This window comes from Magallana gigas, chromosome 3 (assembly GCF_963853765.1).
Source record: "Magallana gigas chromosome 3, xbMagGiga1.1, whole genome shotgun sequence".
Lineage (NCBI taxonomy): Eukaryota > Metazoa > Mollusca > Bivalvia > Ostreida > Ostreidae > Magallana > Magallana gigas.
Window position 1 is genome coordinate 4,599,156 of NC_088855.1, and position 15,440 is coordinate 4,614,595.

Consider the following 15,440-nt stretch of genomic DNA (forward strand, 5'->3'; position numbering starts at 1 on the left):
TCTTTCATTTTTAGGCACACGCGTTGGTTATAAAATCTTGCCCCCTTTTTGCAATGATGCAATCAAAACTTGTCATTAATTTACACATAAAACCATAATTATAATAATCAATCAAACATAAAGCCATACAAACTGAAATATTGTTTTTTCTGCTATTTGTATTTTAAAATTGTGTGGGTAAAAGTTTCTGGGTTTTTTTTTCTTAAAACATTTTACGTTGTATGACTTATATGGCACGCCAAATTAACCAAAAATGGGATATACATAGTTTCACATTTGATAAATAAGGTTTATCGACTGTTCCCTTAAGTTTACGAACCACAAACTATTGTTAACGAATCCTTAACTATAGTTTTCATCTGTAAAACTATATTTACCGGTTGTAAACTATAGTTTGCGAATGATAATCTAAGTTTATCTGTCTGCAAATAACGTTAACAATAGATTTTGCTGATAAATATAGATTCACGTCTGTAAACTATAATTTACATTTGTTAACTACATGTATAGAGTTGTTAATCATAGTTTCACAATCGTAAAACTATATTTATCAGATAAATCATGTTTTGCAATCGCAAATGGTTGTTTTCAGTGTTAATTATTGTGTAACATTTCTGAAACATAGATGATCGCGTTAACTAGGGTTTACAGATGTGAAATATAGATTAACGTCATTTACCATAGTTTTCTGTCTGTAAACTATAGTGTGGTTTGGTTTGAACATAATTATTTTATTGTATATTTACACAATGGGATTGGGCACAAGTTCCATAACTTATTAAGCCCTCTCCCTACAAAATTATTAACAAAAATAATAAAAAGCATAGTAAAAGGTCACATATTTACAGCTATTTTACGTCTTGTACTTAAAGAATTCCAACCCGTTTCTAAGTAGAGCGAGTCTCTGGAAGCAAAAATTGATAAACCAGTAACAATTCTAGCAGCAGTTAGTTGTACTTGTTCAAGCTTTTCTGTGTCTGCAAGAGAACACCCTCCCCAAACTTCTGAAGCATATTCCAAATGTGGCCTAACGAAGGATGTGTACATAAGCGATAAAGATTTACGATTTAATTTATATTTTAGTTCTTTCATTAGATTTCTTAATTTTTTGTGTGCCTTTGCTATTATGTTATCAATAAATGCTGTCCATTTGAGATTTTCGCAAAAAGTTAGTCCTAAGTGTTTATGGCTAGACACAAACTCTATGTTACAATTTTGAATTTAGAGATGGATATTTAAAAACATTTTTTGTGTTAAAATCCATAGTTTTGTTTTTGTTTATAGTCTATAGTTTACAACCGATAAACATAGTCAAGATCTAGTAAAATTGAAATCATTTAATGATTTCAGAGTCGTTTTGGTGCTAGAACCATTATGTCGTCCTAATCAAGTTGATTTGAAGATTCTTTTTGCCGTACTTTACGACCTTAAAGGAATTATGTAGAAAATTAAACAATTTCTTGACACTTTATGTTCAATCATGGAAAAAGTAATCTCGATACCTATATTCAATTTGACATCATTTTAAAGATAAGGTCAAGAACTTCTTAAATTCTGTTTTTGGAGTGACTGTAGGCATTGTAGATATATTTTATTAGTCAAATATGATTCAAAAGGACTTTAATCATAAACTATGGGTTTTTTTTGCATTCAAGCGCATATTCTTAATATTTTAAAGGGAAAAGAATATTTCCTTTTCATATTTTTTAAAATAAAGTGGAGGGACTAAAGTGTCTGGTCCGAAATGCATTGGAGTCAAATACAGCATTCACAGTGTGGTTATTCCCCTTTGGTGAGTTGGAATCATGAATCCAAAACAGAAAGTAGCAGCAGGTTTCCTTGTATTCAGACGACTTGGAAAAGAAATACAGTATTTATTGCTTCAGACTTCATACGGTGAAAATCACTGGTCACCGCCAAAAGGTTAGGAATCGCGTTCAATTCTCTGTTTAATCTTCAGTCAGATTTAGAAGTCATGGAATAAGGATGTGATGTTGATTCCTCTTTGGCCGACAGGGATGGGATCCCTCGCCCATTTTAAGGAAATGAATGCATAAGAGACGCAGTGGGCCCTCTCTTTCTTTCTCTGTCTGTCTCTCCTTTAGGCACCTAAACCATTTCTTGTCAACTTCTACAAGAAAATCTTGTCATAATTTTGCCAGTGGAATGGTTACTTTTCATCGCAGGAGAGAATTGGTCCCAGAAGCAATTTAAATTTTAAACTCTGGTCCAAATTGATTAAAATATCCATCCACAATGAAATGATATTGAAGATAAAATGTTCACACCGAAATCAACCTTTCAAATACTGAAAAAAAAAAACCCCAGTTACATCAGAAATGAAGCATTGATTTCTGATTTTTTTTTTCTAATTTTTTCAGGTCATGTTGACCCTGGCGAGACTGAATTACAGACTGCTTTGAGAGAGACCGAAGAAGAGGCAGGACTGAAAGAGAGTGATTTTACCATGTATACAGAATTTCAAAGGACACTTAACTATGAAGTGCAAGGGAAGCCAAAACGAGTAGTGTACTGGCTCTCAGAACTAAAGAATCCCAGTACCCCTGTGACACTATCAGATGAACACATAGATTTCAAGTGGCTAAATCTACCACAGGCTTTAAATTATGTTGAAAAATACAAGGATTTTCAGCAAGTGTTGAATGATGCAGATACTTTCATTAAGTCTAATTTATGATAAATAATATTTATGTAAATGTATAAAGATTTTCAGTTTTGATTAAATGTGAACATTCTATAGTTTTTTATTTTCATTTATTCATTGTGTTGATGAATATATTAATTTTAAACTGTAGCATGTTTTGTACACAATTATGTTTTAATAAAATGCCCAGAAGCTTAAACATTACAGCAATGTAATTGTTTATTTAAATTAGCAATAAAAATACTTTGACCAGGAGTATTTATTTAAATCTTTATTACATGAATTAAAACAGCACCATTCAACGATCTTTTTTGTAACTTTGTTTTATACATATTTACCGGTATTTCTCTGTAATTTCTCCTCTTTTTCTTATAAAAAATCCCGATGATATATGTTACAGGCTATAAAAACTGACAGGGCTGAGATCAACACAATCCTGTTCTAACCAGTATAATATATATTGATCAGTTGAAACCTTCAGCAACCTTGAAAAAATCACGGACTGCATGAAATAATCATAATGATGTCAGACTCAAAATCCCATATTAAAAGACTTAGCTGTTTCTTTATCTAACGTACTGATGTGCACATCGTCGGATACCCATGGGTGATCGCGTTTTTTACTTACATGATATATTGTGATAAGTAAAAGATCACCCGTGGGTATCCGACGATGTGATGTGCAATAAGAACAATTTTGTTAATTTTACCTTTTTTGGCACTTTATTTATTAATTTGTTCAAAGAAAGATGTAAACATTAACAATATAATGTTTTGTTTGATTATTCATGCGGGTAATGAAAGTAGCTACCTTCATATCCTGCATGAACCACCAAAGAATGCATTTTACTGTTTAATTATGCACAAAACGTGCCTATCCTACACGACAAAATTGGGGTGAAGTTGTACATGTGTTTCCCCTGCATTAGAACTTATTTTCTATGGCGTGCTCAGGTTGATCTAGTAGGTGGTCACTTCATGTTGTGTGTTGAGTCAAATTGAATTAATGATCATAAATTATGAAACTTATACATGTAAAAGGTTTTCATTTTTGGCTTACCGAGATGAAGTCGGGGGGAGCTTATGCTTTCAGCATCAGGACCTGGTTAAGGGTTTTATTGCAAGTCCTGTATCTAAGTTATTACTTGTCCTATTTTCACCAAACTTGCATGGATGATAGATCATCTGGACCTACTTATGAACTCACTGTCTTACAAGATATTGTATAATATGATATTGTTTTATATAATATAGAAAATTGTATCATATGATAATGTAAAATATAATACTCTATCAAATGCTATGACATTGTACTATATGATATTGTATTATATAAAAAGATACACTGTTGTATCATATTATATTGTATCATATGATACAATATCATATTACTATCATATATAATACAATACCATGATACAATATTATAATTTTTATCATTGTAAATATTTTATTAAATCATGATTCATTATGGTATAATATAATATTGTATAATAAAATATATTATTATATCACATAAAATTGAATCATATGATAATGTAAAATATAATACTCAATCAAATGCTATGACATTGTACAATATGATACTGTATTATATAAAAAAAATACACTGTTGTATCATATCATATTGTATCATATGATACAATATCATATTACTATCATATATAATACAATATCATACAATACCATGATACAATATTATTATTTATATCATTGTTATCATATCATACAATATAATATCATATGTTACAATATTGTGATGTATTTTGTGATATAATATTGTATCTTATAATACTATGTAATATTATATTATGATATTTAAGAAATGAACTCAATGTCTACCCAAGTTATACGAGTATAACCTGGGTTGGGGCAATTTACGCTTTATAATCCGCGAAGCAGATTATAAAAAAGTGTAAATTGCTCCAACCCAGGTTATACTCGTATAATTTGGGTAGATATTGAGTTCATTCCTTATAATTTAATTTTCTGTAATTTGCTGTACAAAATGAGTCCGTTTACTTTTAGAAATGATATTAATCTATTCAAAATTCAAACGTAACGTCAAGCGGATTAGTACGTTTTTGACGTTAGTGCATTGTGACGTGTCTTGTGACGTGCAAACCAGGTTATACAAATTTAACTTAATTTTTCTATCCAATCAAATGCCGCGTTACAACCAGAATTAAAAAAAATTATAATTGTATATATGATGAAATATAATAATATAACTTGATACAATACAATATTATGTTTTATGATACAATATCATATCTTGATACAATGTCATATGTAACAATATCATATTGTTTCATTCTAAATTACAGTATTAAATTGCATCATATGATATATTATGACAATATTGTATAGTTTTATAAACAATTTTTAACATATGATATTATATGCTATTGTGTCAAACCACACTAGAGTATCCATGAATATCCAAGATCATTAACTTGTCTATGATTTTCATATAATATGACAAAGGTGGTCTCATAAAGGTGATGCCCCGTCTTGGTGAGCTGTGTAATCTGTGATTACCTATGTTTATATTAAAAATTTTATTATCTAGAGCTGATGATTGTGTTGATAAATGGGTTTTTTTTTTCAATGTGAACCTCAATATATGTGGTAAATGTAACCAATGAATTTTATTAGTGCGCGATAAAAAATCCGTTTGTTTAACCTCATCAAACTCATTGTCTGAACTTTGGTTTTTTAAAATAGTAGGCAAAAATATAATTTTCATCTTTTAAAGTTATGTGAAAATTTTAATTTAGATCCTTTCATTGAACTATTTAGCAAACAGATATGCAAACTTTATCAACTGTATATAGAAATAAAAATTATGATGCTTAGACTGTTATCAAATTATGAAAATAACTGAGTCTGGGATATTTAATCTGTGGGAAGAAGGAAATCAAACTCTTTCTGGTGACCTCGAGCATTTTTCTTATCATACGGTTAATTAACAAAGAACAAAACTTGTTTGAATATTTTCATTGACAAGATATATAAAGAATTTCAAAGATATAATTCACACCCACTCTGACTTTCAAAATTTATATAAATGTTCACCACAAATACATTTCATCACATTTAATGTAGATGTAGAACTGATTCAACAATTCATCATTCTGACTCGATCTCTTTCTTGGACTGGTCCTCCTCCTCAAAGTGAACCAGGGTAGTTCCTTTGGCCACAGTTTCTCCTTCATTGTATGAAATGGTCTGCACTTTGGCATCTTTTGGCGCTTTGATGATATACTACAAAATACCCCAAATCTTCAGTGTTTTGTATAATCCAAATTATACATCTGTTGCTGTCACAGCCAAGAAAATTGCAACCATATTATACAGTAAACTCCTCCTTACCTCCATTTTCATGGCAATCATGACCACCAATGGGTCACCTTTCTGCACTTGTGTGCCAGGGGTCACTAGCACTTTCTCTATCACCCCAGGCATGGGGGCTAACACATCTTCAGAGAAGCCCGACTCGTCCTTTGACTTCAGGTATGACGGGATGGGCAGGGTCAGGTCATATTTACCCTCCTACAAAGTAGTCAAGATAAACTTTAATGAAGAAATAGGAGGAAAAACTATTATGATAATCCCAATCTTTATCCCTAGAGAGGGAAGCTTTGTTGTCAGACTGTGCTGTCACTAGATTCAACAAAGGCAGGATGTTCTAACATGTAATATTTTTATGAAGTTTAACATATTCACTGTGCAAAAAAATAACCATATTGACTATCTAACTTGGAGTCTTGCGCAACCAACTGATGATATCCTTCTCTAAATATATACCCAATCATACAACTACAGATATATAACGGAGGTCAAGGCCATTGTTAAACTACATAAGAACTTTGTATAAAGATACAGTAAAACATTCAAATAAAGCTTATATATTAAGAACTTCTCTTTACTAAAAAAAGTTTATAATTACAAAATCATGTTAAATTTCAAGGAAGATCTGAAGGTAAATTTGTTGACCATCCAGCGTCCTCAAGTCTCTGAAGTAATACACTGGTGACTTACAGTGGAGAAAACATGCACTGTGCTGTTGTTGAGGACAACATCAGCCTTGGAGAAGACCCCGTCCACGCTGCAGGTCAGTTTGACCCCCTCCCCCTCCTCGTGAATCTCCCCTGACACATGGAACAATTTCCCTCCAAACGTCAGGCAGTAACTCCGGTCTGGATTGGTTTGAATAGCGATATCCAGCTCTGTAACAAAGATAGAATTCACAGATCATAGGCACCTACAGCTCTAGTACATGTATTAAGAATTTACATTAATATACTAGTAGTCAACTTAGGTTTCAACACAGTCATATACATTATCAATATCTAAAATTTTGAAATAAACTGTAGGCAAATTTATAAAGTTAAGAAAAACTGTTGAATTATTTTTGTAATCAGTAGAAGTTCTTGTAATATTTTAGACTGAATTACTTTTGTCCCCATCCTGTAGTGACAGTTTGTGGACAGCGGCAGTATTAACACGCACTGAGGACAGAGCAGAAAATGGCGAGAAGGGATCTATAACACAAAGAATAGAAAATCAATTAATACAATGTATACATCAAATCATTTTATTAATACCACATTTTTTCATTCAAAGTAATAATAAAAGTCCAAAAGTAACCCAAATAATACAAATGTATGCAGAGCAGCATTTATATCTAGGTAAGAAATTAGATCTACAAAAGGGGCCATAACTCTTCCTTGATATATGTTCTACATTGTCAAATTGCTATTTACTGTGGTTTCATTAATATTCAAGGGTATCAATTTTCGTGGATAAAGTGAAAATCACAGTTTCAAGGATACGTAAATTCGTGGCCAATGACCCTATCAATAGAAAATATTTGTAGAAATTGCAGTTCAATGAATATTTAATTTCAAGGATAAACTTCACAACGAAATCAACGAAAATAGGTATTCAACGAATATTGATGAAACCACAGTAATTCCCAAACAATCACATCTTCCAGGATGGATTTTAATCCATTCCTCCTCTCACAAAACCTTTGATCAGAAACCCTTGACTTAAGAAGATGAAACAACCAGCGTCACTCTTTTTCTTCTGACCTCTTTCCCTCACCCTCACTAAGGCTTTATTTTTTCCCAATCCTTACCAACACCAAGTACTGTTCCTGTGATAATAGGATAATCCAGAGAAATTAAAGGAAGAGTTACCCAACGTGCTGCAGGCCTGGTGGTGGACCTTCTCCTGCTCTATCAACATCAGAGCTACGGCGGCCTGGCAGATAGTTTTGTCCGACAGACTGCGGACAGGAAACAGTTGTTCATTGTACTGCGGGATGAAGTCTGTGTGGACATTCCCCGCCTCAAACTCTGGGTGTCGCGCTAGGTCCATTAGGAACTGAATGTTGGTGCTTAGTCCAAGCACCTACAAATACACAGTCACAAATTAACATACCTGTCTGTTTACCAACTCTTATACATGCATTTATATGCCTGTGAAATAGACACAATACTGAAAATAAACAGTCACAAATTGATATTCCAATATGTTTACCTTCTTACCATAATAACACATGTAAATGTAGACTGTATTTATATCGCTATGAAATTAAGACTTCCCTGATACTGAAAATACATTCAATATGCAACATATCAGTAAGTTTACCTACTCTTTATTATCAAATCTGTAAATGAGGACTGCAATATGACGACTTACATGATACTGAGAGAGAGCTGAACGAATGCTTCTAAGGGCAGATAATCTATCATCTGACCAAACAACAAGTTTAGCAATCATCGGGTCATAATGAACAGATACTTCATCACCTGTAGGAGAAAAATATCATATGATAATCAATAAACAACAATAAAAACTTTTATCAAATAATTACATGATGTGGAACTAGTTATAAGCCTAATTATATAATTATCAAATAACATATCATATATCTTCGGTGGCTTCCTATACACATCTTTCTTATCATGTTATTCCATAAACAATTACCTTCTCTGACACCTGTTTCAATGCGAGTATCATGTTATTCCATAAACAATTACCTTCTCTGACACCTGTTTCAATGCGAGTATTCTGATCAGGTTTGGGAGTTCTGAGGTAGTCTAGAGGCCCTGCCCCAGGCATGAAAGCATTGCTGGGATCCTCTGCATAAATTCGAGCCTCAAATGCATGTCCCTTTAGTTTGACTTCTCCTTGAGTGATTGGCAAAGGCTCGCCTCCAGCGACCTGTATGAAAGGTTTGTTTTAATACAATATCACAATTTCAAATAGTTTAATTTTTTCAGTAATGGGCAACTCTTAGCAGGGACCAGCATCAACTCTTCAATCATTTACAACCAGGCAGGTGTAGGCATTAGGCAAACTCACCTAATTGGGATGATGTGCAAAATGGAGTAGATACAGTGTATTGGGAGAATAGGTATTAGATTTACAAGTATATTTTTCAAATTTCAATAGCACTAGTGTTTTGAATAAAATTTAAGTTCAGTTGTTTAATTCAACAGATATAAGTTCAGATCATTTTGTGATCCTATAGTGTAGTACAGGTATATGATACATGTCATGAACAGGCCGTTCTGTATATAAAGTGGAAACCTTTATAGACCACTAGAGTCCATTGTCTCTCAGTTGTGTACCTTGATCTGCCACTCTACAAGATCTGTGTCGGTGACCATCTCTGTGACCGGGTGTTCTACTTGGAGCCTGGTGTTCATCTCCATAAAGTAGAACTTTTGGTCCTTATCCATAATGAACTCCACCGTACCTAAATGTTGGTTATACCGGTATCACTTTTTAAAAAACTTGACTGCCAACATTATTTTGATTAACATAATCTAACATTACAAACTTAAAGATTAGAACTGAATACTGTATACATAATACATTTGGCTTTGTATTCTATTTAGAATTTTTAGTAGGAAAAGGCTTCCACCTAATCAAGTTACTAAATGCCATTCATACTGGTATGATATGTAAACAGGTACATGTTCTTTCAAAAATGGGCAAAATCAAATCGAAGTTTCCATGTTGAAAAAATCAAATTAGGTCGATTGTTGTAGTCGCAAAATATAATATGTATAGAGTATACAGTAACAGCTTGTCATTATTTACCTGCCCCTACATAATCCACAGCCTGGGCGGCTCGTACAGCAGCTTCTCCGATAGAACGCCTCACTTCTTCATTCAAACCAGGCTATACCAGAAAATAAAATAGTATAACAAACCTAAGGACCAAGTTAACCATGCAAACTGTGTGCCACAGAAAGGGAGTTAGATTTTTATACCGCAGGTGCCTCCTCGATGATCTTCTGATGCCGTCTCTGTACACTGCAGTCTCTCTCAAACAGGTACACGTAATTCCCATGTCTGTCTCCAAACACCTGCACCTCTACATGTCTACGTAAAGCAAGAGAAAAAGAATTTCGTGAAAACCTAACATTCATATACTGAACCAAATGGGCCTAATGAGTCACGGTTGAAAGTAAATGGAAATGGTGAAATCATGATTCTAAAACAGGTGAGGTAGTGATACCTTGGTGTCTCTACAAATTTTTCCAGCAGCATCACATCATCCCCAAATGATTTCCTGCCTTCAGTCCTCGCTGACTCTAACTGTCCTTCAAACTCCTCAGCATTCATAGCTATCCTCATTCCCTGTCATAAGAGGAGGTACCCATTATTTCTACCCAGTAAGTGAATTGTGAAATTGCCATCTCTTGAAACATCTCAATTTATAAATACTACATGTTATCTTAAATAGGATCTGTCACTAAATATTATAAAGACAACAATGTAAAAGAAAAGACAGCTGTAAAAATTTGTTTTATCTATCAACTTTGTTTATGTATGATGTTTTTATTAAAGTAAAAGACATTCTATAATACACTTTTTTTCAATAAACAGCTGATAAAAATTCAGAAGATAGTTTTACGAACTGAGAATACAAAAAAGGAGTCTCTACAACTTATTACCTTTCCTCCACCTCCTCTCACAGCTTTGATCATTACAGGGTAACCAATCATCGCTGCTTCTTTCTTCAAGGTCTCATTTGATTGGTCCTCACCATGGTAACCCTCAATAACTGGTACTCCTGCACTAGCCATGATTGACTTGGATGTACTGAAAAATAAATCAGTTTTCACCTCATACATTTTGTTAAAAATAAAGCTTAATCAACTACAGTGTATGATTTTTTTAAGTAAGCTCAAGGTTTTTGGAGAGGTCAATGTCAGACATTATGACCCCTTAAATACTCTCACAAATTCATATTTTTGTATGACTTTTAGACTAAGCCTTGAAAATATTTTTTTTAACTGAGTTGGAACCAGAGTAGAAAACAATGAAGTCAATGCCATATTGAAGATCAAGGTCAAAAGATTTTAAATTATGACACGGCTGAATTGCTCTGATGATTGTGTCTATAGTTTTTTGAAACTTTGCTGCAAGTCTGATGAACAGAGAGAAGGTCATAAGACAGAGTAATTTTTAATTCAGACTTCAAAACATATCTTGTGATACCGGTAACTTGTGATTATTGTGATACCTTTTGATACCCATGTCCCTGATGGCTGATGCTGGGGGTCCAATAAATATAACTCCCTCTTTGCTACAGAGCTCTGCAAATTCTGTATTCTCCGAAAGAAAGCCATAACCAGGGTGGATAGCCTGTTGGAATTGTTGGATGAATCACTATTATAATAGTTGTTATATTGTCTTTTAAGAGTATCCGCTCCATATTGGTAGATGCATTAAACCTGACAAAGCAAGCTATTACTTTTGTTATAATAGCCTACATGTAATTACCTGTGCCCCTGATTGTTTCGCCACCTGGATTATTTTGTCTTGTTGGAGGTAGCTCTGAGAGGCTGCTGGAGGTCCTATGTGGAAGGCTTCATCGGCCTGGGAAAATCAAGAAGCCTTAAGATTATACATTACATTTTTATGACCAATTGTTTAAAATTAGAAAATGAAATAAATATTTCAGTATATTGTCAATACTGTGTTGTGATATAAGCTACCAAATGACCCTGGATCAAATTTATGAGACACTCTCTAGTCAAAAGCATCCTTTGCACATAGAATAAGCTTTTTGTTACATGAAATTAAAATCTTGTACATTTTTTCCCCCTATATATGTATATAATTATTATCTTATGACATATTTCATTGGATAATAAATGTCATTCCTTCAAATTCTCCAAACTTCTACAGGTCAACAACAACTTTTGTGTGAGCATTAGTCTCTGTTGGATACTGTAAATTCCTTATATAACGCGAGTACTTAATTCCGCGATCCAGCTGTTTAGTATCAAATAGCGAGAATATAAATCGCGAACACGGAACAATAATACATATTTCTTATAAATACCAACTCACAGAAAATACTAGCGAGATTTTAAAATCTGCGAGGGGTGCTTCTCATGATTTTAGGCGGATATAAACTCCTTGCGTTTAATTAAGAATTTACAGTAAAACACAAACTTTCAGTGAAATACAGATGGGCTTGAATCACATTGTTTATAAGGAAACCCATACACTCTACCTGCATATGGATATATCTAGTAAGTATAGTGACAAAATGGCCATGTCTTCACTACTGAATACCAACAATGTATTTTTAAAATTAGAAACATTATAGTTCAAATAAGAAATAGAAATAATGTGATGACTGTTTTGATGTTAATAATCTCTCCTAGGTTACCAATTCCTTCACTTTTTGATGAATTTTAACAAAAATACACACACCTGCCAATGAAATAGAATTGAAATCAATGTATGAGAAAATACCCAAGATTTCTTCTTTGACACTTCATTTATTTTTCCCCGAAGAAATTAACATGAACAATCAAAGTACTGAAGTACTGACGGGAGTTGATTTTATCGATTATCCTTTATTTTAAAATCTACTTATCTTGCATGGCAATTAGTTTCTAGTCTGTATTTGAATTACGCATTTTTTTATAATATGAATTTTAGACTTTTTCGACAAGAATTTCTAGAAACCCCATATGAATCATGTTATGAATCATGTTGTGTAATATTCAATGATAGATTTCAAACTATGTATTAGTAATCGAAGCAGTTCTAAAAATTGTATGGATCCAAGCACTATTGGTATTGAACTCTAGTCTCGTTCAACCAGACGCTCGGCTGTCTCCGTTAATCTCCGACAAGCAAGAGAGCCTCTCTGCTTGTCAGAGATTTACGTAGAAAGCCAAGTGTTTGGTTGAACGAGGCTATATCAAATTCTGGCTTAAGAATACACGAGACAATAAAAATATCTAAATTGTTTGTATTATATAAAATCTGACTAATTACAAAGTGTTTATTGATAAGTTTCCTTAAAAAACAATGCTTCAGCATACATTACATTGATTTTTTCTATTATTTTCAAGAACTAAGTCTTGTCAGCGGTAATGATTTGTGCTTAGGTCCAAACACTGTTTCACTTTCGGTTTGCCAGAGTAATTGCATAGGAGAAGTGATTAAAATCAACTCCCAAAAACAAATTTCTTACAGAGTGTTGTAATGGGAAATGTTTACATCTTTTCTCCATTTGGAAATACTCCAGACACCTTGCACAATTTTTCAACGTTATCATCCAGTATTTTTCATTTGTTTGTAATGCAAAATCCCTGTAGACTTTCTATTTTGGACTGTGTATAGAAACCTGATGCGGTAGTAGAGGGGGCATTTTAAAACAGAAAATGTGGACATTTTTCATTCCAGTGGATAAATGTAGTTTTGGTACAAAGGCACTTATAATTATCCAGATATTGAGCTACTTGTGGAGGAAGCAGAAACTTCGGACAGAGTACTATAGCAATCTAATTAAATTATATACCATTGCCACATGTAGAGACTCTCGATCAGCATCGCTGTAGACAGCCACTGTCTGAATACCAAGGCGGCGAGCTGTCCGAATGACACGGCAAGCAATTTCTCCCCGGTTGGCAATCAAAATCTTGTTTATGGGTGTTGCATCTAACGAATAAAATTTCACTTGATGTTTTAACAATTCTCAATGGATAGGCTATTTACTGCAGCCAAAGATGAAAAAAAATTGATTTAAGTTTTCATGTTCAAATGCATTTAGATTTACCTTTACTGCTTAGCTTCCTTAACTGATTAACAGTTGAAGAAAACCTGAAATAAATACTTGAGTTAAATATTACATATAATCAAGATTACATGTAATGACCTAGGCCCTACTGCAGTAGGCCTGTAACCAACTAATGCATGTAGCATACATCTGATTTTCTTAAATTTAGACGAAGGTCACGTAAAAAAAAGAAACTAATTGCAGTAACTATAATGATTATTTTTTCCTGTATAATGTCGTACCTGGAACAAAGTTTTAATTTCGGAAACATTCTTCTCACGTTACCGAAGTTGAAAATGTTTACACTTTACCCTTGCCATTCCATAAGCGGCCTAATGGTAAATTTATACGATATCTGCATTCAGACAATATTTTCCATCTTCATTTATAATTATTGTTATTTATCTTTAGAAATGACCAAAGGCAGGTTTTTAAAGAAAAATATTAGAAATTCAACACTTTGAATGTTTATTTTCAACATCATAAGCTTATAAGGCTGGCGTCTGGTTAACGAATGCTGGTGAACCCGGCACCTGGTAAACCCGGCACTTGGTGAACTCGGCACCGAGAATAGTGAACTCGGCATCCGGTAAACTCGGCACCTGGTAAACCTGGCACCTGGTAAACTCGGCATCTGGTGAATTCGGCATTTGCATAGCATTCATTTATCTCTTTGTTTCTAGACACACATTTTTGAAAAAAAAATTGATTACACAATGTATACGACTGCATCTTTATCATATAAATGTCTGTTTATGAAGAAAGGTGAGTTTTTCAATGTAACTTATTAATTACGACCACATTTATCAACTGATACGAAATAATTCACTAGCTACTGGCTTAACATATATTTTGAATTGATATACTTTTTGTAAGAATTTATCTTTCTAAATATCATTTGCACATTTGGTTGTTATATGACCAGTTTAGTTTCATCTTGGCGCATGTTCTTCACATTCATCAATGAGCATATCAGAGGCGCTCCCAAGCTAATTACGGAGAAAATAGGCCTAGTTAAAAGATGAATTGAGACAATTAATCCATATAACCATATTATTGCTAAATGTAGTAAAAATACATACAATAATTACTATAGGCAGAAATAATTAAAGGAGACAGATTGAATATCAGAAATGATTATTTTGTGGTTTTTAAATCATTTTCTTATCATGTCCTTAATTTCTTGCATTGTAGTATGTTTACTACATTTTTTTTACCATTAAAGAGCAACTTTTTCACTTGCCACTGAAATTATTGATTCTGTGTGAACTATTATATTGCTTGTAGTTGTATATTCAATTAACTCATTTTGCAATTTTGTCTAATTTAATTCATTAAAATCCTTTCAAGAGCAACAACGATTATTATATATTATTTAGAAAGAAAGAAGCATTTGTACACTTGTTTTTAAGAAAGACACACAAAAATTATATAAAACTATACTTATGATATGAACTGCCAGTTTTTCTTTCAGGGAAAATATCCGAACATGGAAATCATTTGCAGGCAATTAAAGGATATGTTGTTTGGTACTGACGTTGGATAACTTGTAAAATGCTTTTTCAGGTGTAAACAGAATTCAATATGGTATCTTATTGTTACATGAATATAAACAATATGTGAATTTAAGTTTTTTTTACTTACCACCCATTGCTGTTGTCT

At 33.0% G+C, this 15,440-nt stretch overlaps 2 protein-coding genes across 2 annotated transcripts in view; one reads left to right on the plus strand and one right to left on the minus strand.

The window, feature by feature from the left end:
- Positions 1-5,649: 5,649 nt before the first annotated feature.
- LOC105345600 (methylcrotonoyl-CoA carboxylase subunit alpha, mitochondrial) lies at positions 5,650-14,130 on the minus strand. Its single transcript, XM_011453788.4, has 17 exons — positions 14,021-14,130; positions 13,779-13,822; positions 13,521-13,660; positions 11,480-11,575; positions 11,220-11,341; positions 10,648-10,795; positions 10,209-10,330; positions 9,961-10,072; positions 9,788-9,869; positions 9,313-9,440; positions 8,719-8,902; positions 8,378-8,487; positions 7,873-8,086; positions 7,126-7,212; positions 6,710-6,897; positions 6,041-6,220; positions 5,650-5,932 (listed from the first exon to the last, which is right to left on the minus strand). The coding sequence occupies exons 1-17, from the start codon at positions 14,047-14,049 to the stop codon at positions 5,798-5,800; spliced, it is 2,121 nt and encodes a 706-aa protein (XP_011452090.3). The 5' UTR covers positions 14,050-14,130; the 3' UTR covers positions 5,650-5,797.
- LOC105339124 (dihydroorotate dehydrogenase (quinone), mitochondrial) overlaps positions 7,462-15,440 on the plus strand; it is a 270,339-nt gene continuing 262,360 nt past the window's right edge. The window contains exon 1 of the mRNA XM_066078184.1: positions 7,462-7,472. The gene's annotated coding sequence lies outside the window, so the exon portion shown is untranslated. The remainder of the gene's footprint in view (positions 7,473-15,440) is intronic.

What these genes read in the sequence shown, in the direction of transcription:
- LOC105345600 (XM_011453788.4), bottom strand. Translation starts at nt 14,049, where the DNA reads ATGTTTCCGAAATTAAAACTTTGTTCCAG. An exon ending in CGAAACAATCAGGGGCACAG is followed by an intron (nt 11,342 to 11,479) that starts GTAATTACATGT and finishes CAATTCCAACAG; the next exon opens with GCTATCCACCCTGGTTATGG. An exon ending in TCATCGAGGAGGCACCTGCG is followed by an intron (nt 9,870 to 9,960) that starts GTATAAAAATCT and finishes TTTCTGGTATAG; the next exon opens with CCTGGTTTGAATGAAGAAGT.